Source organism: Pelecanus crispus, chromosome 10, assembly GCF_030463565.1.
Source record: "Pelecanus crispus isolate bPelCri1 chromosome 10, bPelCri1.pri, whole genome shotgun sequence".
Lineage (NCBI taxonomy): Eukaryota > Metazoa > Chordata > Aves > Pelecaniformes > Pelecanidae > Pelecanus > Pelecanus crispus.
The window spans coordinates 40,664,552-40,688,675 of record NC_134652.1 but is presented as its reverse complement, the minus strand read 5'-3'; the positions used below and the strand labels follow the sequence as shown (position 1 = coordinate 40,688,675).

Genomic DNA, 24,124 nt, shown 5'->3' with positions numbered 1-24,124 from the left:
TTAACCAGCCCAGGGTGCTCAGAGCCCCGTCCAACCTGGCCTGGGATGTTCCCAGGGATGGGGCCTCCACCGCCTCTCTGGGCAACCCCTTCCAGTGCCTCACCACCCTCAATGTAACAAATTTCTTTCTTACGTGTAGTCTAAATCTATTCTTCTTTAGTTTCAATCCATTATTCCTTGTCCTGTCACAACAGGCCTTGCTAAAAGCTTGCCCCCATCCTTCCTATAGGCCCCCTTTAAATACTGCAAGGCCGCACTCAGGTCTCCCCGCAGCCTTCTCCTCTCCCGGCTGAGCAACCCCAGCTCCCCCAGCCTGGCCTCGTAGCAGAGGGGCTCCGGCCCTTGGATCATTTTTGTGGCCTCCTCTGGCCCCGCTCCAACAGGTCCATGTCCTTCTTGTGCTTCTCTTGCAGGCTATTAGCATAGTTAATAAAGGGCCAGATGATCCATGCCTAGTGCTCCTTGCACACCACCATCTTCTTGGGACACCGATACACTGCAACTCCCACAGATCTCTCCCTAGCGCATCCCTAGATGTGAGCCTGACTGCCTTCACCGCACTTCAGCTGGTACCGCAGGCTAGCCCAGCGCTCCTAGCCTGCATCTTCATTCTGAAGCCACAGAGCTCAACTGCCTTTGCAATCTGGATCCTTCTCTACTTGGATCCTTGTCTGCCCTTGTCATGGATATTAAATATGACTTTGAGAGAGCTGACAGCAGCAGTGCCTGCTAAATAAAGTGTTTTCCAAACCAAGTGTTGTTTGCTTGTTCCACAAAAACGCAAAGTCAAAAATCAAAAAGGATGAAAGGCCTATAACAAGCAGACATTTAATTGTAGATGGCTACATCTGAGCCCACTTGACCCACTTGTCCTTTCGGGACATGGTTTAGTCTAGTCTACCCTTGATTGGTTTAGAGTGGACTTGGTAGTGTAGGTTAATGGTTGGACTGGATGATCTTAAAGGTCTTTTCCAACCTAAACGATTCTATGATTCTATGACCTGCTGCTGCCAGAGAAGGACTCTGCTGCTGCTGCTCTTCTTGCCACATCTCCCTGCGGGGTGGCGGTCAGTCGGATTTTGCTGGTTCTCCAAAGCGCTGGCAGCAGAGGGAGGCACAAGCGCCGAACCTGACGCATGGGGCGGTTGTCAGCAGTGCACGGACAAGGCCCGGGCCACCACTTGCACTACCTCTCTCCAGCCGAAGAGACAGCCTGGAGAGCAAGGGCCTGGGGGTGCAGGGCACAGCAAGGTGATGAGGTGATGGTTTTGCTGCCCAAAACAGGCTGTGGCCGTTTGCACGGTTTATTAAGGTTTTGAATGCTGACTTTGATCTCATTCTGCTTAGTGCTGGCAAACAGCCGCGTCTCTGGCAATAAATCACTTGCTTGGGAGAATCAGATCAGCTGTTTCGAGCGCTCCTTTCCCAAGCTATTATTTCTCTTGTCCTGACAGCTCCACCCAGATCACCCCTTGATTGAACTCCAGAGTGAGTAATTGATCCAGAAGTTTCCATTTCTTCCAAACAGGTAATGGCAGCACTTTCATTTCTTAATTAACAGATCATAATTAGTAGCGCTACAGAACAGTGAAGACCAGATGTGAAGTGAACCTCAGATGAATATAAAGAGATTTTTTTTTAACAAGCCTGTCCTCTTCATGAGTATGTTCTCATTTTAAAAAAAGTAAAAGTTCAAAGGGACTTGGGATCTTTTTCTTGTTTTTTTAATTAATAAATATCACATCCTCTGCAACTAGAAGGTCATTGCTAATAGCAATGTGCTGCTGTAGCACGAAATGAAATGTTAACCGAAAGCAGTGTCGTTGCTTCCTAATTATTGCCTGTGGGCATATTAAACAGGTGTTCAGCCATTTCAGAGCCGAAAAAGGAAAATACTGGAAACTTTTAGCTTCTGCTAGTACCGCATTATAGGTCCCTAACCTGTTTGAAAAGATGTGTCCAGTCATATGGTAATCTGAAGTTTGGTTCCAGTTCATGAGGAAATACGTGGAGTTGCGAATTTGAGGCTATTACTTGATGTAAATGTAGTGTGGCGTTTTATTTCTCTACTAGCAACAACACTCTACTGTGAAAATGTGTTCTGCTTAAAAAGTGAGATTTTGTGACATGTGGACCTCTCGCTCACTCAGTAGAAGATACAATGTAATTTTTTCCACTTAATTAAGTCCGTCAATACTGTAGGCAGATGTCATCCAAGCAAATAGCTGTGTGTCACAGGATTTCACAAAACAAAATTATGGAGTCATATCAGGAGTCAGTTGGAAGTGTTATTCCAAGAGGCTTTTCCCAGTTCTCTGTTTTACTGCTGTTCAGTCAAGCAGTTATTCTCATCATGAAATAGGAAATGGGGAATCCTGCACAGCGGCACTGAGGGTATGGGTAGTATTTCATGTTTGAAATCTCTCTAATTCAGTGCCTCCTCCAGAAAGGTGCCCTTTGGCACAGAACAGCATCCACAACGTTGTGAACGTCTGAGGCCTCGTAGAAGCAACTGTGCTTTTCTTATCATGAGTATCCTACTAATTCAGTAATCCTGCTTTAGAGCGCGTGAGAGAAAAATAAGAGTATTAAGAGAAATGAGTTATTCCAGGGAGAGGAACAGGTTAATCTGTACATGTCTTAAAAAATCAGGAGTGGTAAGTTCTGTACAGACATGAGGACAGCAGCTGAGAGTGTCCTTTGCTTAAACCAAGAGCAGAATGGGGGAAAAACCCCAAACCATATACACCAGGGATTTGGAGGGGAAGGGAACGTTTTTGGGTTGTAGGCAACAGTGAGATTTCCAAAGCTATTTTCTTACTGGTTTACTTATTTATCTCCGACACGTTGCTTTGAGAAGTAATTTGAGAAGTCGTAACTTGTTTCCTGTAAGTAAAATGGCATTATTCAGGGAATCAAGATGCTTCCTAAATGAAACCATGTGCCAAAGTGGCAGGGTATAAACTTCTGCCTTAGTTGCAGTTGGTTTTTCATCAGGCTGCTCATGAGTTGTATTTCTTTAAGCCTCTGTTTACTTGAGTTTTCTTTTTGCCTTCCTGTTAAGAGCTCACTGCTGTTGTAAGTAGTGCTCAGTTAGGGGGTCATTTCCACCTTCTTGTAACAGGAGTGCACGGGGTTTTAGTTTTGTCCCTCAAAAGTATTTTGTTTAAAGATGCTAGATTTAGAGCAGCCACTTGGCAATCCTTTTCCCAGGATATCCAAGTCTTACCACTGCTTCTCCAGCCTTTCCCATAATGGAATTTACATTTGCATTTTAGGAATGAAAGACACAAAAAAGAGTGAAATAGCACTGGCAACGATTTTGATGCAGCATTTTTGAGGTGGGGGGAAAAAATAGCCAATGTTTTCCTCAAACTGAAGCTGGAGGAATGGTGCATAGGTTCCAGTACGCAATTTTAATTTGCCTCACATGTCAGTGGCAGCTTGGCTTGAGGAAGATAAGTGTGATTTGTGCCTTTGGAATCGATGTTTTATGGCGGTGTTCTCCTGGTACTTATTTAGTTTGTAACAAAAAAAGAAGAAAGTACACTTTAGCGTGTGGTTATAAAAAATCAAAAGTTATATATAAAAGTTAGCAGATGATTAGAGTGTTGCAGAAGGTTCACCCTTTTTTCCACTTTTCCTTGTTTTAGTAGTGCTACATTGCAATTTATTAAAATCTTCTCCTCCTTTTTACCAAATGAAAAGGAAACTCTAATTTTATGGGTTTTTTTTTTTCCCCAATGAAATATTATGGTGAAATGGATCTAGCTGCGTGTTACCTGGTTATACCAGAAGAGGTAAGCACAGGGTCCAGGTCCATGCAGGGAATCTGCCTTGCTGTGCTCGGTGCGGCTGAGGGTCAGAGCTGTCAAGGCCACGTTGCAGTTTGATGAAATGTAGAACTAAGTCACTCTGGGAATGTGAATATGGACTAGAAATAATACACAAATGCAGTATTAAACCCTAGCGGCTTTCGGCAGCGTATCATGAGAGCGCAAAGCCATGGTGTTATCCTTGGTCTTAGAACTGATCCTGTTGCTACCTGTCTGCCTGACCGATTCAAGTAGGTGAGCGTTTCCTACGTTGTGCTTGATGGGATTTTTTGGGTTTTTTTTTCCTTTTTTGCTTCTGCAGTAATCCTGACAGAAATTTTCATGTCTTCATGTCCTTAGCTTTAATTTAGGAAGATTGGTGGGATCGTACAAATGCATTGTGCCTGATGACAGAGAGTTCATGGGGACAAAATTGGACATCTGGTTTAAGAGATAATGGGTTATGACAGAGGCTCACTGTAACCATGTCCAGACTCCCTTGTCATCTGTTTTGGAGATAAATACCAGGAAAAGGTCAGAATGTCTTGAACCAATTTGAGAATTGAGACAGAAAGTGAGGATATTAAGTACAGTAAGGAATACATGATCCTTTTCAGGACACTTTGAAGATAAACTGCTTGAAAAATACATCTAATTAAGAAGAAAATATTCTTTTCCAGAAAAAAAGAATCACTGTCTCTGGCAAACTGTTCAGATTGTTAAGTTGCACATGCTGGAAACTGAAGATTTGAGAAAACAACCAATTACGGCTCTAAAATGTGGCCAGGTCCTTTTTTCTGAGCAAGGACAGGAAGCCAAGATAGTCCAAATGCATTGGTGAAAGGATTAAAAGAGCTGCCATCATGACGCTTGCTTCTTGTTTTCTTGTTTCTTTACTTTTTGGTTTGCTACACCAGTCAGAAACTGTACGTTTTTTTCACAATTTTAAAAACTCAGCTGCATAGCCAGACTAATTTAAATGTTTCTGTTTGTAGAGCTTTTATTAGCTATTTTAGTTTCCATATAACTTCACTGTTAGCTCCCCTCGCTTTAGACACTCTAGCACTCTGCCTACACTTGACTTTTCTCCAGAAAAATACATAAATTGAGTTGTTTTTAACGGCTTACATAGCTTCTCTTTAATGCAAAGCATCAGACAGACAAAAAGCCAAATGAAAGCACTTCCCATGAGGAGTGGGATGAGAAGAGTCTGTGCAGGAACGGGTATGCTGCTCAGAAACGTGTTTCAGGTAGAAGAGGGTGGAATAACTTTAGGTAAAATGCCCTTGAGAGTTGAAAGTAGCTAAGGCCAAAATACTTCAAGAAGTGGTAATGTGAGAGGAGGTAGGGAGACGATTTTACCAGGAGAGGTCCAGATGACATTTTAATCAAGTTGAGCTAAGAATCTTAGCAATGCAATTAAACAAACAAATAAAATCTTTACGTTCTGAGGTATGCTTATGGACCTCCATGAACTAAAATATAATCCACAAAATAGAGTCGACTGAAGTGTCTAATACAGAGTACATACACATCACACTATTAAACTTCAGTACTAAACCAATTTTCCAATTTATTATTGGGTTTGCTGAGTTTAAATTTAATTTTTTATTAAATCTCACGTTCATGCTTTTGGAGATAGAAAAGTTTCATGGTGAATTTAAAGCATATTGGATATCAGGCAAATTGAAAAATGGATGAGAGTCTGGCATGTTTAGCAAAGGGAAAAGAGAAGCAGAAAAGAACAGAGGAAAAGTTAAAATTTCACTTTGGACATTAAAAATAGTTGCACTGCAATGTGTTTGATATGTGTTCGGTCTCCATTTCCCCCTCTGATCAAGATACAGATAACTGAGACACAACAAATTAAAAGATAGTATTCTTTTACAATTTGTATCCTTTTTCAGTGGTTTTCTGTATAAATAATGACTTTATTTTAAACCTGATGTTCTTCTAGTTTGGGATTGCTTTTTTTTTTTCGAGGGGCAAACGCATTTTGTGGCACGGTTTCATACTGAAGCAGTAAGCAATGCGATAGAGGCCTCAAAGAAATACAGGCAAATCTTAAACTTGTTCAGGGTAACTAAATCAGAAGAGTGGGACAGAAGACTTATTATTGAACATCTGGTTTGTCAATTTTAAATGACTCTGTTCTTCTCAAATCTGAGGCCGTCGGATACCGAGCTTATCTCAGCATGGCACAAAGCGATTGAAGCTGCTCCGTTTTGCACTTTGCTGCCGTTGTGCCCTCTTTTCCCACCACGGCTTGTCAGGAAGGCTTTGGGCAGGTTGGGTGGCTTCACGCCGAGTCCGGGGATCCTACCGGGTTTTTGTTGCACCGCAGCAATGGGGGCCCCTCCCGGTACCCATCCCATCCTGGATGCGGACAAGATACCATTTACTATTTCTGTGAAAACATAAAAGTGACAATTGACCAGCCTAAATTGCACATTGCTGTGACGGTTACAGAAGAATGCCATGTGAATGAATGAAATGTTGGTATAGAAATACATTTATTTTGTCGTTGTGCAAAGGAAGGCGTTCAGGAGGAAAGAATAAGACTGTGGGTAGGCTGAGATGGCTGAAGTGTGTGTTAATTGCTTTTTATCCCATTTCACCCTAAAGATTTTTGGGGTGCCTGTGGATTATCATGTTAATGCACGTGACTGTACGTACATGGATACCCATGCATATAAGTCTTGGGGCAGGGGAGGAATATTAGAAATCACATATTTGAGAAGGTGTTTTGTTCAGAAGCTCGGAAAGGAACCATTTCATTTAAAATACTTGAAATAAGTCAGCACTGGACTGTAAGGCCATGGTGTGCCAATCCCACGCGGGTGACAGTGACAGAAGCATGCCGTCAGGTCCGGTCAGAGCTGGTGGCTGGCAGGGTAATGACTGTATTGGCAGTTGCACTCAGAGCCTCAGTAAGGTGTTGCAGACATTATCAGACAAAAATACCTTCAGGCGCTCTGCATCCTAATCACGTGTTGAAGTCACAGCAGCACCTTCCCTTTCGCTATGTTGTTGGGTTTCTAAGCCTTCCCTGGGTGGCCTGGACTGGATTGCACTGCTTTGCTAGCGTCATGTCTTCTGACAAAAATAACCAGCCTTTATCATCCAGTAATGTGAAATTATTGCATAAAAATGCCCTTGCCTGTCCCCTAAAACGGCTTCAAATAGCATGTCTGCCACTTACAGAAGAAAACAACCAACCAAACAAAAGCACTGTTGTACATCTTAGTCATTCAAAAATTGGAAAATAATGAACTTATCCCCAAAGAAAGCTTATTAGAGCTTGTAGTACAGGGTAAAGAACAGTATATTGTCAGCTGAATACCATTGTCTTCTGCTGGTTCACTCCTCTACAATTCAGCAAAACATTCTTAAGAGACCAGCTGTATGTTTTAATTCAGCTGATGCATTGCTCCCGTTGAACCTGATCACCTTAGTTAAATCAGGGAGATGAAATCGATACAATTACTGTGGCAGTTTTCTGTCCACTCCCTCTGTAGCCTCTCATAGCAAACACAAAAGCCGCTTGCTAATTGATATTGATTTGTCAATTCATTGAATTCGGCTATGTTGGAGGGGGAATTACAAGGCCATCTCCATTAGAAGAATATACTGAAAGTGTGCTTCAGATGAAGTGTGGGTTTTGCACATACACCGTCATGAGGTTCTTTGTTCAAATTACGTGCCTTCAGAAGAAAAAGAAAACAACATAATATATAATGCAACATAAAAAAGGATCTTTATTTCCTCGCTGGCCTGCATCTCTGACCTCATCAAAAGAGCTACAGCTTTTGAAATGCTTTCAGATTTGACAGCCTTTTTGTCCTGTCTCTAAGATTAACCTTTGCGTTTGTAAAATGCACATTATTAAGCATTTTACAGCACTAGTTTTGCAGCTTAATAAATCGGGTAGCAATAATGAATTTTATTTCTACTGCTGATAGCACACTTGAGGCAGAAGGCTGGGAGCCAGAGTGATCTACTCTGTGCATGTGTGTTTGAGTAAAAGTGAATTTACCGTCATCTCTTTCTGCGAAAAAATCAGGAGGTCATTGTTTCAGTACTGTCACTATTACATGATCTGGTGTTGGCTCAGCCTGGAACAGGATTTTCTCCCTGTTATTTGTACAGTGGAAGGCCTGGGAATGCCCAGAAGAATTGGTACCTCACCACGCTAAGTGAGATACAGTGTTTTAATTTGAGAGAGACTGGGCCCTCCACAGGAAGCAAAACAACACAAGTATATAAAGCAATGGAAGATGTTACAAGAAGGGAAGGAAGAGTGCCTCTTAGCCCTGTGGGCCATGGATATGGTTTGCCTTTGGCATCTTTTTTATAGGTGGTGTAATCTGGAGCCATACGGTGCCATCGTTGGATTAAGCTGAGAGCAAGAACTCGGGAAGAGCAAGAGAAGTATAACCCTTAGGGCAAAGTAAGGGAGTAGTCAGGGTGAAGGCAGTCTGAGTGGCAACTCGAGGGAAGAGGCAGAAGTATAGGTAAACTTCTGACCAGCATTCACGTAGGCAGAAGGCAGTTGCTGCAGAAAGCCGCAATGCATGAAGGCAAGTACATCATCTCCAGGGCAACAGGTCGTGTAACAGGCATTGTCACCCAAACTACCCAGGTCTCTTTTTTCTTTTTTTTCTTTTTTACCCAACAGTGAATAATTTACCCGCTGAAATTTTTTAACTGAATTTTGTATATTCAGTGTCATTATCTAGAACTTTTTCTAGGATGTTCGAACCAATAATCATCCCAAAGAAAATGTTTGTACGACAGAGATCAAGGGCAGATTGTTGATCTTGGTGTGTGTGATGGCAAAGGCTTGGGTTCAGTAGTTAGGATTGCAGCCTGGGGTTCTAGCTTTCTGCCCTTAGAATGGGAAAATGTGGTATCGGGGGGAGTATTTGAAAAATGCCTGTGGGATGAAAGAGGGAAGTGATAAAATATTCTCTGAAAGAAAGCAGGTGTAGATTCCTGAATTTTGAAGAGCAGTGCATGACTGAAATACTCCTTAAAGTCTACTCCTATTTAGAAGCCTATCTCTACATATCGTCACCTGTCTTTTAATTTTGTTATATACCAGAAGAGTGTAATTTTTAAAAACGGAAAATACTGGATAATGCTAGTTTTAATGAAGTTGCGTCTGCATTTATGGACGAGTGCAAAATTTTCCTTTCAAATTTATTTGTTCACTAGCATGAATAGTTTTAAGCATGGATTCAGCCTTTACTTGCTGTGATGAAAATCTGAACATTTGATTTGAGATTAGCTCAAGAGTCTCACTTCTCAGTGTTGAAATTGTTTAGATTGCTGTTTTAAATATATTAGCACAGACCCTTTGTTCATTCTGAAGTAGTTACCGTTTCCTTGAGGAAGGAGCACCTCAAAATGTTACTCATCACGTTTTCTCAGGAGATAACATTTGAGCAACAGAAGAGAAAGAGTGAAGTAATTCTTTGCTGCATTTCAGGAGGAAACTCATTATTTATACATGATGAAACTATGCTGGATATGAGAGGCTCAGTTTCCAGTGTTCATAGGGTACGAAGAACATGAGATACCAATGTGTTAGTGTTGTAATCTTTTTTCTTTTTCTTTCTTTACACAAATCAGTGCTCAACGAATCAGAAACAACTTACTGAACACTTAAAAGATGTGTATGTATACTTGGGTTGCAGCTGATTTTCTGAAGAGCATCTTGGCTTTTAGTACCAAAATGGGTTGACAGGAAAATTTTTGGATCTTTCTGAAGAGTAGAAGTTCCTGTGGAGGTGGCTTTAAAGTGCTTGCTTGTTTAAATGATAGAGGTTTACCCATGAATGAATTTTCCTGCATGCATTTCTGATAGATTACTAAGTTGTTTTAGTAGAGGTGAGTATTATAAAAGAGCTATTGTGTTCTAAATTTTACTTGCAGTTTATCAGTCTGTGGTGGTTCTTGTGTTTCTGTTATTTTCTACACATTATTCCCTGCTTTTCCATTTCTTGTATCAAAGAAACATGGTGTTTTTATATTGTCACCTCTTGTCAGTTAGACTTCTTACCATTTTTCGCATTTGCAGAGGCGCAGGTTAAACCTTTGCCTTTTTAATGTCTTTTGTAATAACAGATCCTCTTGCTTTGGCAGCCTAATAGATGGATGAAGCTGCTAACCTGAGGAATAAATTTCAGTGATCTGCTGTTCAGGCAACTGGAAGATAACACAAATACTTTTATTCAATTCTGCAGACCCCCGCCAGTGAGTGAAAGTGCGCCAAGAGGAACTGTGGTCGCAGTTGTTACAGCAGCTGCCTTGAACCAGACAATTGTATATTCAATTGTTTCCGGAAATGAAGAGGGTAAGTATGAATATTTTGGTCTTAGTGGTTATGCTGAGCCTAGTGCGCTCATCGGAAGTCTTCAAGAAATAGCGATTAGAAATAAAGCTGCTGAGGTGAAATCCCACCTCGTCTGTACAAGCAGAAGGGCCTGCCATTACCAACCCTTTAGAGATCAGCTAAAGATCAGATTAGTTAGCAGAATTACAATAAAAATTAAAATACAATGAAATTTTCACTGATGTGAAAATTCACATCGATGCCACATGGTGTGATGGCATAGTGAAATAAGAATATAAATATCTTTAACGGAGTTGTGCTTCTTGCTGAGAAATCTATTTTAAGGCATTACAGACTTTGCCATGCTGCAGCCAGAAGTGTTAGATTAGAGCCTGATATTTAAACAAAGCATCATTCCTGTATTTGCATCCTTCTCAGGTACTCTCCGTGACCCATGTTGAAATCTCTAAGCAAAATTACACTCAATTATTTGGAGGGATGTGGAAGAATTCCGCATCCCAGCCTCCTTTTTGTGAGAGTGGGCTGTTTGTCTCGTCTGCTCTTGCCAGGATGTCCTCCAGTTGGTTATTCCTGTACCAGGTCAGATTCAGCTGCTGCGCTCCTTTGAAGACGGCTTCAAAGAGGAGTTATATCGGCTTTCGGAGGCCCGAGGGAGGGATGGGGATGACTTTCTGAAGATAGTGGCAGACAATAGCGTCGTCACCAAAATAGAAGCACTTGGGTATTAAAAAAAGTGTTTGTGCATCTTAGAAAGTTACTTCTGTTTTTGCTGGATTTCAGATGTGTTTGCTATTAATAACAGAACAGGCGTGATCTCAGTTAAAAAGTCTCTGGATTATGAAAGCATGAAAAGTTACGAGCTTCGAGTTCAAGCAGACTCCTTACAAGTGGTACGATCCAATCTGCGCGTCCCTTCCAAAAGTAAGTTCAAAAATCCTTATTTTTAAATCCCTTTTTAATATACATACTTATTGTTATTTCTTGAGGATACTGATAACTGCACTCTAGCTCGTGACCTTGTTTTGTTACCAGAAATACAACGGTGATGATGATATGCAAGCAGCAGGGAGTGCATTTGTGGATCTCTACGCTTCCCTTCCATACATGGAGATGATCAGTCTTGAGCTAAAGCCTCACAAATCATGTCAACATTACACAGTTGTAGGTCTCGCCCGATACAGGCAAAAGCCATGTTTATATAGAAACAGAGAGTTGATGGCACAAACTGAACATTTTCAGTGTAATTAGGGCTTTTTGTGATGGAATGTCACAGTTCCTTTTTTGTAAACACATTATACAGCCCAAGTACAGACTTCCTCCCTGCTGGGCTGGTAACATCGCAGCAAATATTGGGATACTACCGAGAGGAATGGGGAACAGATACACAGCAAGGGTGACAGGAAGAAAAAGACTCCCTCAGCACCCCTGAGGAGTTTATTGCCACCCTGACTGAGAGCAAACTGGAGGCAAGGACCTGCTGTGACAAAGACAAGAAGGTTCTTTGCAGCATCTAGGCAGGAAGGAGTTTATTTACAAACTGGTTTGCTTTGGCTCTGCCTCATGGTGAGGGTTTTCTTTTTCCCTTTAACGGTTTACTTTTTCTAATAAAAGTCATTCGAAAGGTCTTTTCATGATTTTTGTCATCCTCCCTGTAAGGAAAAGGTCTGGGAAGTCTGGCTTTCAAACATCTGGCTCACTTAGTGTCCTGTCCCATCCTATACAACTTCCCGTTTAAGGCACAGTTGGGCCCTAGTATAAAAAAAACAAACCTTGTACTTGTGTTTTGGTACACGTTTTTACACAGACTGTGTGTTTGTCTCAATTTTTTTTCCCCCCCCTGTATTTTTGGTCTCTGTGAGTCTCAGTTTTTCCCTGCTCTAGCTAAGGAGCATCATGGATGCAATGAAAATAAGCCCAGGGCGGTGGACTGTTGCCCTGAGAAAAGGGCAGTGAGGAATTGAACATTTGTTTAAAGGCTATGAAAATACTACCTTCTTTCATTTCAAATTGAATGTAAGACTATTTCAAGTCATTTGTTCTGCAGTCACAGTTATTCCAGGATGAGCCGTGGGCCAGATCTGTTACAGGTGGCTGGAGCTTTTTTCTCCTCTACACTTCTACCAGTATTAATCACAGAGCAAATCTGTAGCGCTGGAAAAAAGCGGGCTCGTCCTGACCAAAAACACCCCCATGAACTAATAGGTTGAGGGGAAGACTTCAGCCTCTTTCATTTATAAATGTCTGTCCAAGAGACGCTGCTGTACCATCATCCCATTGCCCTTGTCCTGTGTGAGCTGAGGGGTGCCCAGGAGGCCAGGCTTTGGGTACCGCTTGGTTAGCAATGTGTGTGTAAAGTTCATTCAAAAAAGGACGTCACATTGGTATTTTGAAACTGTGAAATACAAATGGAGTTCAAATTTATTTCACGCTTCTGTTTTACACAGGTAACCAATATTTAGTTACTCGTCAGCCCAGGCAGACGGATCGGGGGAGATACCATAAATAAAATGCCAGTACTAGACTGTTCCTAAACGTCAGTGAGATTTGGGCACTTATCAAAGTGTGTACATAATAAACCTTCTTACAATTTTCGGAAGCTCCCAGTAATATAAGGAGCGACTTTAGTTCGAGTGCATCTTTTAAAGCATTGCTGGCAGTATGATGCTGTAGGGATTGTGCTGCCACGGACTTTGTTTTGATCTCTGTTCCCAAGGAGTTCTGCATGGCAAGCCAAAGGCAAAAAATTTTCCATCAATCTTTCATCTGTCACTAATGTTAGACTGTCACCTTTCCACCGGCCCTGAGTAAGAGATAATTCATTGCGCCCATGTCCAGGCACAGAGAGCACTGGGCAAATTAGGACTTGGAGGACAGTGTGATCCCTTTTTCTCCCTTGCTGCAGGGGGGACTGAGCTGTGTCAGCTTTTTTTGCTTTTGCTACTCACTCTGGTCTCTTTGGCTGGGACGTTGGCAGGCAGAGAGCCCAAGTGTCACCCCGTTATTGTCAGAGGTGACAAGGTTGTTCCATGATGGACAGAGTCTTTCCCACACTGCAGGTTGTGATCCACAGAGTTAATAGTCTGAGGGTTACAAAGGAAGGGCCAGCCTTAACTAACTGGGCTGATTCTGCTGTCCTTTTTCTATAATTAGTCTTCTAATTATTGTTCTGATGGATACAGTAATAGCTGTGAGTCTCAGGAAACCCATCTCTAGCTGAGTGCAGTGCCAGTTTGGTGCATATGTTTAAGAGTATTGTGTGTAGATTAGAGTTCAAAATTCAGATTTTTCGGGATAGTAATTTAAACAGGGTGCAAGTCTGTTTCTTCTATATAAAGATACTGCTGTAGAACCTGCTTGTGATACTGAAATTGGTACTTCATGAAAATTTGCTTACAGATTTTTAAAGTTCTTAAAGATTTTAGACTTAATGGCCTCAGGTATTTGAGAACATGCCATAAAATGGGGTGATAGACTATAGCCTGAGGCATTGTACAGGGGGTGGCGGATAAAATACATTCATCAGGCTTTCCAGTACTACCCATGTGACCAGCAGAAGATTTTTGGAAACTGAGCATGTATTATCATGGGTATTTCTTCTTCCTTAAGAAAGAATTGAGCATGTGTGTGGTGTAGCACGGAGGGGTTATTCAGCGGTCAGAAGTTGAATTGCATTAACAGCAATGTAAGATTCCGTTGTAGCCACCGTCGATGATGTATCTGGAGAGGGAGAGGACGAGAGCGCTCCTGCCAGGGGACTGCATTTCTTTGTGTCTGGGAGAGGTTCAGTTAAGGATAGAGTCTTTAAAATGCAGCCAGACCTTACACAGTGAGCGGATAAGGCTTCTGTGCAGCGCACAGCTTTTTTCAAATCTTTCTCTGACAGGGATGAACAGACGAGGGAGTCAGCAGGTTCCAGCAGAGGTCTTTGGGCAGACCTCACCGGTCAGGGGAGCAGTGGCCTCTGTATCCCTCTTCCAACTCATAGTCTGCACTAGAGCAGTTCTCCTAGCTGGGCAGCAGTTTTATAAAGGTGATGGCTGAATTATTTTATTCAGGGATACTTGATAATGACTGGAGTTTGATTTCCGTCCAATTTAAAGGAAGGCTTGTACTTTCTGTCTGTGTTTGGATATCAGTGAGTATACAGCATGTATTAGGTTTTGAATATGCACTGCGCTGGATGGGTAGCTGAAGAGTTTGGTAGATGTATGTTTTTAAAATACTTTACAAGTATCTGGCTAACTAAATCAGTTATGTCTTGTAATGGAGATCCCTTGACCTCTAGGTTTGATTCCTACATTTGTAGGATGTAGGTCTTTCCATTTTCTTGGCACCTTTTTCTTTCTGGATGAGTTTTAATCAGGTTAAATACTACTTCAGAGTTTCGGGGCACTGAATTGATGAACTGCAGTGGAAGGAGATGAGACGGAATTAACGCACCACTGTGGACTTTGGTGACATTGAAGTGATGAACCACTTTGGAAATAGGTGACTTTGGATGCACTTCTCTAGAATTACGTGACATTGAATTAATACACCGCTCTGACACTCAATGGCAACGCATTGCTGCCGGTTCTGGTGTTAGATACCGCTGAATCGGTGAACCATTCTGGAATTTGTTGGCAGTGAATTGATTACCTACTTGGGAGCTGCAATGATGAGCCCTTCTGGAGCTAGATAACACAGCACTGATGAACTGCTCAGCCACAAAACAGTGCTGAATTTTACAAAGCTCAGAAGCTAGGTACCAAATTGTTTTTAACTGTATGGTATTGTAGAAGATAATTATATAGAAGTTTGAGTTTTCATCTGTGCAGTGTAAAAGTGGATGATACTGCATTAAGTGTAACTAAGCTTGTCATTCAGTGATAGTGCCAACTGATAGCGTAATAATAACTGAATAAATAAACGAGGAGAGAAAGCAAATTGAGATGGTGTTTGGAGCATGAGAACATAAAACTGGTGACTTAAACTGGGTTTTTAAAATACAATGCTATGTCATGCAAAATCACACTCTTACTTTCAGCAGAATCAAACTCTTTAAATGAGTTACTTTAACTGAAACTTTATAATATGAAGTTGCAGTGCATTTTTACTTCATTTGTATGGAAGAAGAGTTCGGTCTTCTGATGGCAGTGAATTTAAAATGTTGGAACTCTGGCTTGAGGAATCAGCAACTGGTGATGCTGAGCCCTGAAAGACCTTCAGGATTAATGGACTTCTCCAGTTCAGTTGAATTTAGCAGCCTGGGTTTTTTTCTGTCTGCTCTTTGCTTCTTAGATTATCTATCACAATAGACCATAGTCTAGTAGTATACTGTAGGTCAAATTAGGATTGTGATTATTAGCTTCCAAATAGAAGCTTTCAGTTTTCTCTCACTGGATAAGATGAAAAAAAAAGAAAAACTAGTATATAGGGGGAACATCCCAAAACTGCGTGTGGCAGGATGTGTTCTGCAGTCAGAAGGTGCTGCTCTGTAATCTGTCACAGAGCAAGCAGTTCCTTCCTCCCAGAAAGAGCTGTGAATTAGTGAGCTGAAGGGAATGTATCAGTACAATTAATCATTACTAAACCAGAAGTACTTCTTGAACAAGAGCAGGAGAAACATCACCTTTTACCTCGTTTGAGCACTGTCAGCTGTTCGTAAAGTTTTCATCAGCATCTCACTGTCCTGCAGTCTGATGCCCAGAAGAAATGTGGTCAGAGCAATTACCTTGTAGGTTATTGCAAGGAAGGAAGGGACAGGAGGAGGCAGAGGGGTTTACAGGAAACCAGAGCGAGCAGCGAAGAGAAAGTGCTGCCTAAACGCCGTAAGAAAGAGCAACGAAGTGGTATAGACAAGAAGGGGCGAAGAGAGGGTCTTACTACCGAAGTAAACATGGTCCCAGTTTTAAGAATCAAAGCATTAGTGGGCACCTGGACCCTGCGCCAGGCAGATGAAACATGCAGTGTGGTGGGAGACACCGAGGCTTCCTGCTTTGATGTGGAGAGAAGGGTATACGTACAAGAGCGCTAGAATACGTTTGCTTTTGAACACTGCTGACAAAAGGGCCCTCCAAATTCCTCCAAGTACAGAAGCGGAGGATTCAGTCTCACGTTTTCCAGTGTTCACAGTTTATAGCATCTGAGAAGAGCGGGTCTTTTCATTCCCTGACTCCGTACATATGACCCTTTCAGCCCGCTGCCGCACTCTCGCTCGCTGAACTGCTGCTGACAGCAGTTGTCATTTGCTCTCTTATCTCGACTTATCGTCGCCATCTGTGTGTAGCTTCATCCGTCCTCCATGGCTGCTCAGCAAGGGAGCCTCCGGGCTGTTCCGGTGTCTGTCTGCAAGTGGACATGGAAGCAAACAGATTGTTTAAAAATTAAACCTTGCAGGCGAAGGTGTTACCAGTTGGCACAGCGCTGTAGGAAAGGTTTGTCTTTATTGGAAGTTACCTGTGTTAACGGCTTCTTGCTCAATCAGTTGGTGAGAGGGAGGCCAGAGGGAGTATTTTTGACTGCAGGTTGCTCTACTGTAGATTTTGTCTTGTTTTGATTGTCTCTAAGACTGTGAGACGCCTCTGCCTCCCAAGTCAGTCATGTTTTCGTGGCAGGGAGGAAAAGGGGGATTTCTTGTGTCATGGACTTGTAAATGCAGCAGAACTCTCCCCTACATCCCTGATCTTGTCACCTGCATCTTCATTAGGAAACTTCTGGCATCACTTGTAGTCCCGCTGTCATCTCTCCTGCATCCTCTTTTTTGTTTTTGCTCGCACTCTTGCTGACTTGATTGGCTCTAATTAAAGAGTAGGGAAGGGAAGAGCACCGAGTGCATATTTCACATTCCTAGAGATGCAAGGATAATGACAGAACTGCATGGTTGGTTTCACTGTCTTTTAAGAGGAATCAAAAAGAAATGAAAAGCACTGCAAAGAATGAATTTGTTGGGGTTTACAGTTGTGCTTGTGCTGGCTTGATAAGCAGATTTCTTTTTTAGAAATTGCAAGTGCTGTCTTTGTGCTTGCATCCAGCCTGCTGCAGGTGAGAAGTACACCGAGATATCCCTCCAAACTCTCACGGGTGCTGCAGAATTCAGAGTAGCATGAATTTTTATTAAAAATCAACTTAGAAGTAGAATTCAACAAGCAAGAGGTAAGGTATCTCAAGAGTGTTAGACCAGCTGAGGAGGGAATACACTGCCATGTTTTTTCATTTCAGTCAGGTGTGCTAAATATTGCATTCACTGCCAGGTGTGAACACGTGATCTTGGCAGAGATGTTTTTATTTTGGTATTGAAAGATTTTTAAGCAAAAACGCACCTCTCTATTTATTATTTACATGTTTTATTCGTTCAGTTAGAGCTATTTTTCGCCTTTGGCACAGCCCCAAGCAAGAAGTGGTGCGTACCGATTCCCCAGATGTATGCAGAGGCACTGCCCCAAGGATGGTCATTTCTGTTGTCACGGTGCTGCTGTAATCACAGCTGTGGGGCAGGGCTTTGCTGTGGGTGTTGGAGGGTATAAAAGAACAGTTCTGTCTCTCCTGTGATGTTTTTGGTTTTCTAATCACAAACCATTGGGAATCATAAAGCGAAAAGGGATAAAACCAGTTTTGCAACCAAAATTCTACAACTGCTCCATACTAATTGGGAACGATAGTTTTACTAAGTGAAATATGAAAATGAATTCTGTATCCCTGTATTATTGACTTTTCAAGTAGCCTTACTTTTTCGTTTCGAACATGTTGTGAAAGTTCATGCTGATGGTGTTTTATAAGTTGGCTGCCGTGCCAGTCCCTGAATCCGGGCGACGTGACAGATGGACAAAATGTGCTGCAGAGCCTAAAGAGCCGCGAATCTGCCGCCTCTGCCACGCAGCTCTGGGGTAGTTTCCCTGAAAGCCACTGGGACAAACTTCAGGTTTATCTGGGCAACGAAGCAGTGTATTTTAGAGAAACTGCATAAAATGTGAGCTCCCTTTCAATTAATTACTTGGTAGAAAAAGATGTTTTATATTTATTTAAATCAGACCTTGGACCAGTGCTGTTCCAAATACGTTGCTGTTTACGTCTCGTCGAAGCTTCTTTTTGCACTGTTCTTGATCAGCTACAGCATATGATGAGCTTCTTCAGGCTTTATGGGCACATGCTGATTTAGATCAAAATGCCACTGAAAAATATTCGGTGCCGATTCCTATTTGGTTCTGCCAAATTTAGTAGGGCGAGATTGAGCGCAGCTGCAGTTCAGTTTAGTTTACCTGCCAAAGCACAAAGTCTGCTCGACAGACTTGTAAGACAGCAGTAAAGCAAAGTGCTGTTGAACCCTGACGAATTACAGTTCTCATTCCCAGTTTGATTAAAATGAACTTTGAAAAGACAAGAATCTGCTGTTGCCTACTGCAGAACAAACAGCCTCTGCTCAAGCTAGATGCAGTTTTTTAATGTTAAAATTACCGATGCATGAAGAGCAGCTGAACCGATGGCTGGTTCGGCATATCACAGAAGACAAGTGCAGTATCGTTGGTGAAAACACAGTGTACAACAAATCTGGTAACACTCAATGCATACTTGACACTGTGCCAGTGTTCAAAAACGTTGCTTTAGTTCAACTTAATTTCTGCAATCTGGCAAGAAACTACAGGCTCACATGAATCAGACACGTTATTAGCACTACTTAGATAAGCACAGTGATACTGGAAAAGAGTTTTCAACAAGCGTGTTTGGGAAAAACTTCTGGAAATGCTAGGACACACTAGTTCTGACCAGCTCCCTGGAGTTTTTGTTGTTGTTTTGGTTTTCTGTGTTAGTCATTCATGATCTCCTAGTTTTCTGTGTTTCAGAGGAGCCTCAGGTTTCCTTTAGAGCAGCTTTCAGGACGTTTTCACGCTCCTTAAGGAAATCACAGAAGCTAAAAGATCCAAATGCCTCGTCTTCCAGTCTTGGGAGCGATTATTTAGCTGGAGCAGTGCGTGCGATATGTTTGGCTCTTATAAGCTGAAGATGACTTACAAGCAGCTGCAGTTCTGTGTGCTCTGTGCGCTGCGGCTCATCGCAGGGGGGTCTAGAAGAGAGGAGGCAAATGGCACACAGGAGACCTTGCAGGAGATCGTGGTGCAGAAATTTCCTTTGCGGTGTATTGTCTGGGGGGCTGAGCTGACCTTCAAGACTGTTGAATTAATTGGTGTGAAAAATGGAGACAATAAACGTGTCTTCACAATAAAAATGTGCAGTAAAACTGTAGAGAAACTGTTTGCTTATCAAATATTCTCTGCATACTTCGTGTGCAGAGAAGCACTTCCCTTACAGCTGAAGGGAGGCGGTTGTAGCACTCAGTCAGTTTTCTTCTCTGCTCTTTTTGGCCACCTTGGCAATCCTGTACTTCTTTGTCCAGGGAAAGATCCTTTCTTCTTTCACCTGGACAGCTATTTACATAGCTCAGTCACAATAATAAGAATTCTAGTTTGATTGCACAAGATCTCACAAGAAGTACCCTTGAGGAGTAAATTCCGGTTTCAACTCCTGGAATCCATGAAAAAGAATATAACTGGAGCTGGATTACGGATCTAGAATACGAAAGCAGCCAGGTTTTACATACATGGGGATACAATATTTCCCCTCTGGAAGGGGAGTGTGAATATGGGTGTGCTTTGGTGTTCACTGTCCTACCTGCGAGGGTGTCAGTAACTGGCAATGCACATTACGTAGTGGATGCTGTTGCCTCCCCTCAGGCAGCAGAAAAGAGGGCTAGAGCCACACAGAAACAATATTTAGAAGAAGCATTAACAAATTCAGAATATGAAGGAAAAAAAGAGTCTACCACTAGAGTCTAAACCAGGCTCTGTAAGAACGTGCTCAGGTTGGGTGGTCTTTTCAATCGGGCAGGGCGCTGGAGGCGCAGGGGCGCTGGGTGTCCCGCGTGCAGGGGATATCTGACTGACTCGAGCAGAGCGGCTGGGGAAATGCCCACGGCGAAGGCTCTGCCACGACCTTCGCACGCATGGCATGGTTTCTGATGAGGGATTTTAATGTGCACTTCTCCTAGGCTTATCCGAGGTAGGAATAAGGCAACCTCCGTTACTGGCTGGGAGGCGTTCGCTACGGCCAGCTGTAGATTGGAATCTTCTAAAAAGCACACGGTAGCCAGGAGTTCGCAGGTGCCACGTTCCCTTCCGTCTGCCAGAATGGATGAGCTGTAAGCTGTTTATAAAAATCAGGCAGTAAAATAAAATGAAGGTATATGTTTAATTTAATGTTAACGATGCTAATGTTAGTCTCTATATATGCAGGATATTTAATTTGCTTTGTGCTTATTGTGATAACTTTCATTTCTCATTTTCAAAGCATTCAACCATCGCTAAACGAATCAGCATTTTGGCAGCCCAGAGGACTACCAGCAAATTAAACAAATGTTTTTTGAGCAAATTGCAAAGCAAACTTTGCACGAGGCTAAGCCACCTCACCCAGACAGGCTTGAAACGATGAAGATGGTGAGCACTATGCAAAAGATGTTTAATTTGCATTAGAGAGAACTAGTGCAGGTTAGCAAATGCCTCGTCCTACCAGCACTGAACGTGATACAGTTAGGATCTTCCCTACAGCTGTAAACTGGTGCCGGCCGTTGCTGTAACTGTTTACTATTTGCTCAGCAGGGCAAGATCACTTACACACATTGCCTGTAATCCTGCTTCAGTTGATCTTCTTCCCTAAAGAGCGTAGCTGCAGTGAAAACGCCTGCCTGGGAATCGCGTTTTTCTCAACAGGGCTGCGGTTTCTAACTGTAACTCAGTCTTGCAGCCAGAAACGTGAAGGATCCGGTTTAACAAGGGAGAGGTTTGACTGTTCATAGGACTTTGCAATACCTCCTTGTCTGAAGTTTTTCTTCACTGTAATAAATAATGTAGTCAAGGTAAGAAGCGTTCTTTTAAAATGAGCATGAGCAAACTAGAGATGATTACAAATAGACCATTTGAGAAGAGGAGGCTGAGGGGTGACCTTATCGCTCTCTACAACTACCTGAAGGGAGGCTGTAGTGAGGTGGGTGTTGGTCTTTTCTCCCACGTAGTCAGCGATAGGACGAGAGGAAATGGGCTCAAGCTGTGCCAGGGGAGGTTTAGGTTGGATATTAGGAAAAATTTCTTCACGGAAAGTGTGGTCAAGCATTGGACCAGCCTGCCCAGAGAGGTGGGGGAGTCCCCATCCCTGGAAGTGTTCAAAAAATGGGCAGATGTGACACTCTGGGACATGGTTTAGTGGGCATGGGGGTGTTGGGTTGATGGTTGGACTGATGATCTTAGAGATCCTTTCCAACCTTAGTGATACCTAGTTTTACTTCCATTATAAATAATCCAGCCACCAAGGCAGGAAACATGAAATTGCTACTCTCCCCTTAACTGGTTTAGTGGTGGACTTGGCAGTGTTAGGTTAATGGTTGGACTGGATGATCTTAAAGGTCTTTTCCAACCTAAACGATTCTATGATTCTGTGATTCTATTATGTCTGCATTACGCGCATTCAGATGCTGGATTACGGCTTTTTTTCCACATCCATAAAAAGAGAGCTTGTTATGAAGTCATTTTCCCATGAGCTAATAGCACCTACAAATTGTTGAACATACCTGCACAGATCAATGTGGAAGGTGAATAATTGATTATTCTTCTGAGGAAATGTAATTTCCTTTGTTTCCTTTCCTTTCTCTTTTTTTTCTTCTCTCTGTACTAACGTACTGGATGGCATTTTAAATTTTTTTTCTCAGATTTCAGTTTCCTTTATGAAATCCTCATTTGTTCCCCATCAGTTGGGACCATCAGATAGACAGAATATCTTCGGTGACTTCGGAAGTCTAAGAAATAGTCTGGGTTTTAAGTTTTTTGTCCCCTAAAGATAGAGTTACTAAACTCTTTCTAAATGAGACTGTGTTTTGAAGCTAACTCAGATCAGCATGGCACCTGTGCAACATTTAAATTACCCTGGCACTGAAACAAGTTGGGAAAACCAACTCTGAAATGAGGCAATTTGTCACTTGAAAATGTGGTTTTAATGAACTGGATATCATCATTTCCAGCAATCTTTCTGGATTATACAATTCTGAAAGAGACAAACAGATGTTGGTTGCGCAGTTGAATCTTTTTTGCGCTAGGTCCATAATTTTTGCTAGATGGTTTTTTTCCTTGCAGGAGGAGAGAGATGTTTAGTGTTCAGTGGGGTGGATCAGTAACTGCTTAATAAAACAAATTAACAGCTGTATTTTGCTTTGAAGGTGTGTTGAACCTCTAAGGGGGAAGCAATACTTCTTGAGTTCCCATGGGCCAGGCCAGGTGCGTGATGAAGACCGGCTTAGGCATGCAGTCAGTTAACGCAGTAGATTCATTAGGCGTCGAGGCTGCTGAGCGCATGCATGGACAGACCTCTCAGATGTTTGTGCTTTATGGCTCAGGCAGGTATAGAAAACGCTGCGTTGACCTGCAATGTAAAGTATCACGTTGTTCATCCAGAGGATGTTGCTGCCAGCGCTACTGTATGAACATTTGTGAGTTTATAGACACCGTTGGTAGAATCACCTATTAGGTGTTTGCATGGGAGTTAGGAATAATTAAAATACGTAAAGCGAGCTGCACATGAAGTGGAAAAAGCAAGCTGCTGTTTGCAATGTAACTACTAGCGTACATCACTTGTTCGTTACCTCTTCATAACACATGTGAGAATTCAATGTGACCAAAATCTGTGTTATGACAGTACAATATTCTTACTTGTGCTTTTCTGTTGATTTGAAAATTTAGTTACAGGTCTTTTCTTAGATTTTCCCCAAATAGCTTGCTTTCTGAAGAAAGCCATGGCAGCTTTTTGCTCACAGGCAAATTCAGATAACCGTAATAGTGAAGTGCAGGCGTACAGATAATGGGAATAATTTTCTATAAAGTTACATATTTCAGCTCCAAATTCATTCAGAAAAAATGGCAAATGCAGAAACAATAAAGGTAGAGTAAAAAAAAAAAAACACAACCCATGAAATCTCTTTACTTCCTTCAAGTTCATACTTTTCATACCAAATGTGCTATTATTTCTAATGTATTTATTTTTACGGTGTTATCTGTGCACTTACTTTACATGATCTGTTTGGGCTGTAAATGTTTGAGCTGCAGTAGGTGTTAAAGATTCATTGCCAAATGTTCTATGTATACTTTTCATTCCTTCTTTTAGGTAATACAGCCAAGGTGTTTATTGAAGTGAAGGATGAAAATGACCATGTCCCTGTCTTCACCAAAAAAATGTACATTGGAGGAGTGTCTGAAGATGCCAAAATGTTTTCTTCTGTGCTTAAAGTTAAGGTAAGACTGAAATTTATTTTAAATAACATTCACTTGCAGTGGGAAAGTGTTTACTCATTGGTATGATTTTTCACAGGAGGTTACAAAACGTGTTTCTCCTAAAACTGCTTGAGCTCCTCAGACACTGGCAGTAATTTCCATTTTACTTCTTTTTCTAATCAAGTATGGTGAGCACAGAATGGGTAATTCCTCTTATGAAATCCGTGTTTGACTGTGAATACGAGTGTGAAGGTTTCCATTTGTGTGTGTGTGATTGACATGCATCAGCCCAGTATTCCAGCAGTTACCGACACAAGGTTGATTTTGAGCTTAGAAGAGTTTTGCAGGTTTTGCCTATATTCAGTTTACGTGCTCGTTTTTCGTTTGAAGATTTGTAGCTATCATTTTAGATACGTTAATATTTAGAGGATTCTTTTATGCTCAGCACTAGTTTTACCCTGAATTCTTCTGACTACTTCATTGGCAGCAGCGCGTTTATGCTTTAAAAAGGAAAGAACAGTTTCTGTTTCAGGTCAGCAAAACAATTTCAGGTCTGTGTACTGTGATGCAGTTTGTAAGTAACATTGGCTACCCGTAGGGGGTTTTTTGTTTGTTTGTTTGTTTTAAAAAAAGAGAAAATTCAAGGAAATATAATATATAGAATGTAA

At 41.9% G+C, this 24,124-nt stretch overlaps 1 protein-coding gene across 3 annotated transcripts in view; it reads left to right on the top strand.

Annotated features, from left to right (window-relative positions):
- Nucleotides 1–24,124, top strand: part of PCDH15 (protocadherin related 15) — a 400,140-nt gene that overhangs the window by 310,283 nt on the left and 65,733 nt on the right. For all 3 annotated transcript variants that reach the window (XM_075717276.1, XM_075717274.1, XM_075717275.1), the window contains exons 23-25: nucleotides 10,064–10,173; nucleotides 10,954–11,094; nucleotides 23,350–23,477. In XM_075717276.1, coding sequence (XP_075573391.1) covers nucleotides 10,064–10,173; nucleotides 10,954–11,094; nucleotides 23,350–23,477 — 379 coding nt within the window. The remainder of the gene's footprint in view (nucleotides 1–10,063; nucleotides 10,174–10,953; nucleotides 11,095–23,349; nucleotides 23,478–24,124) is intronic.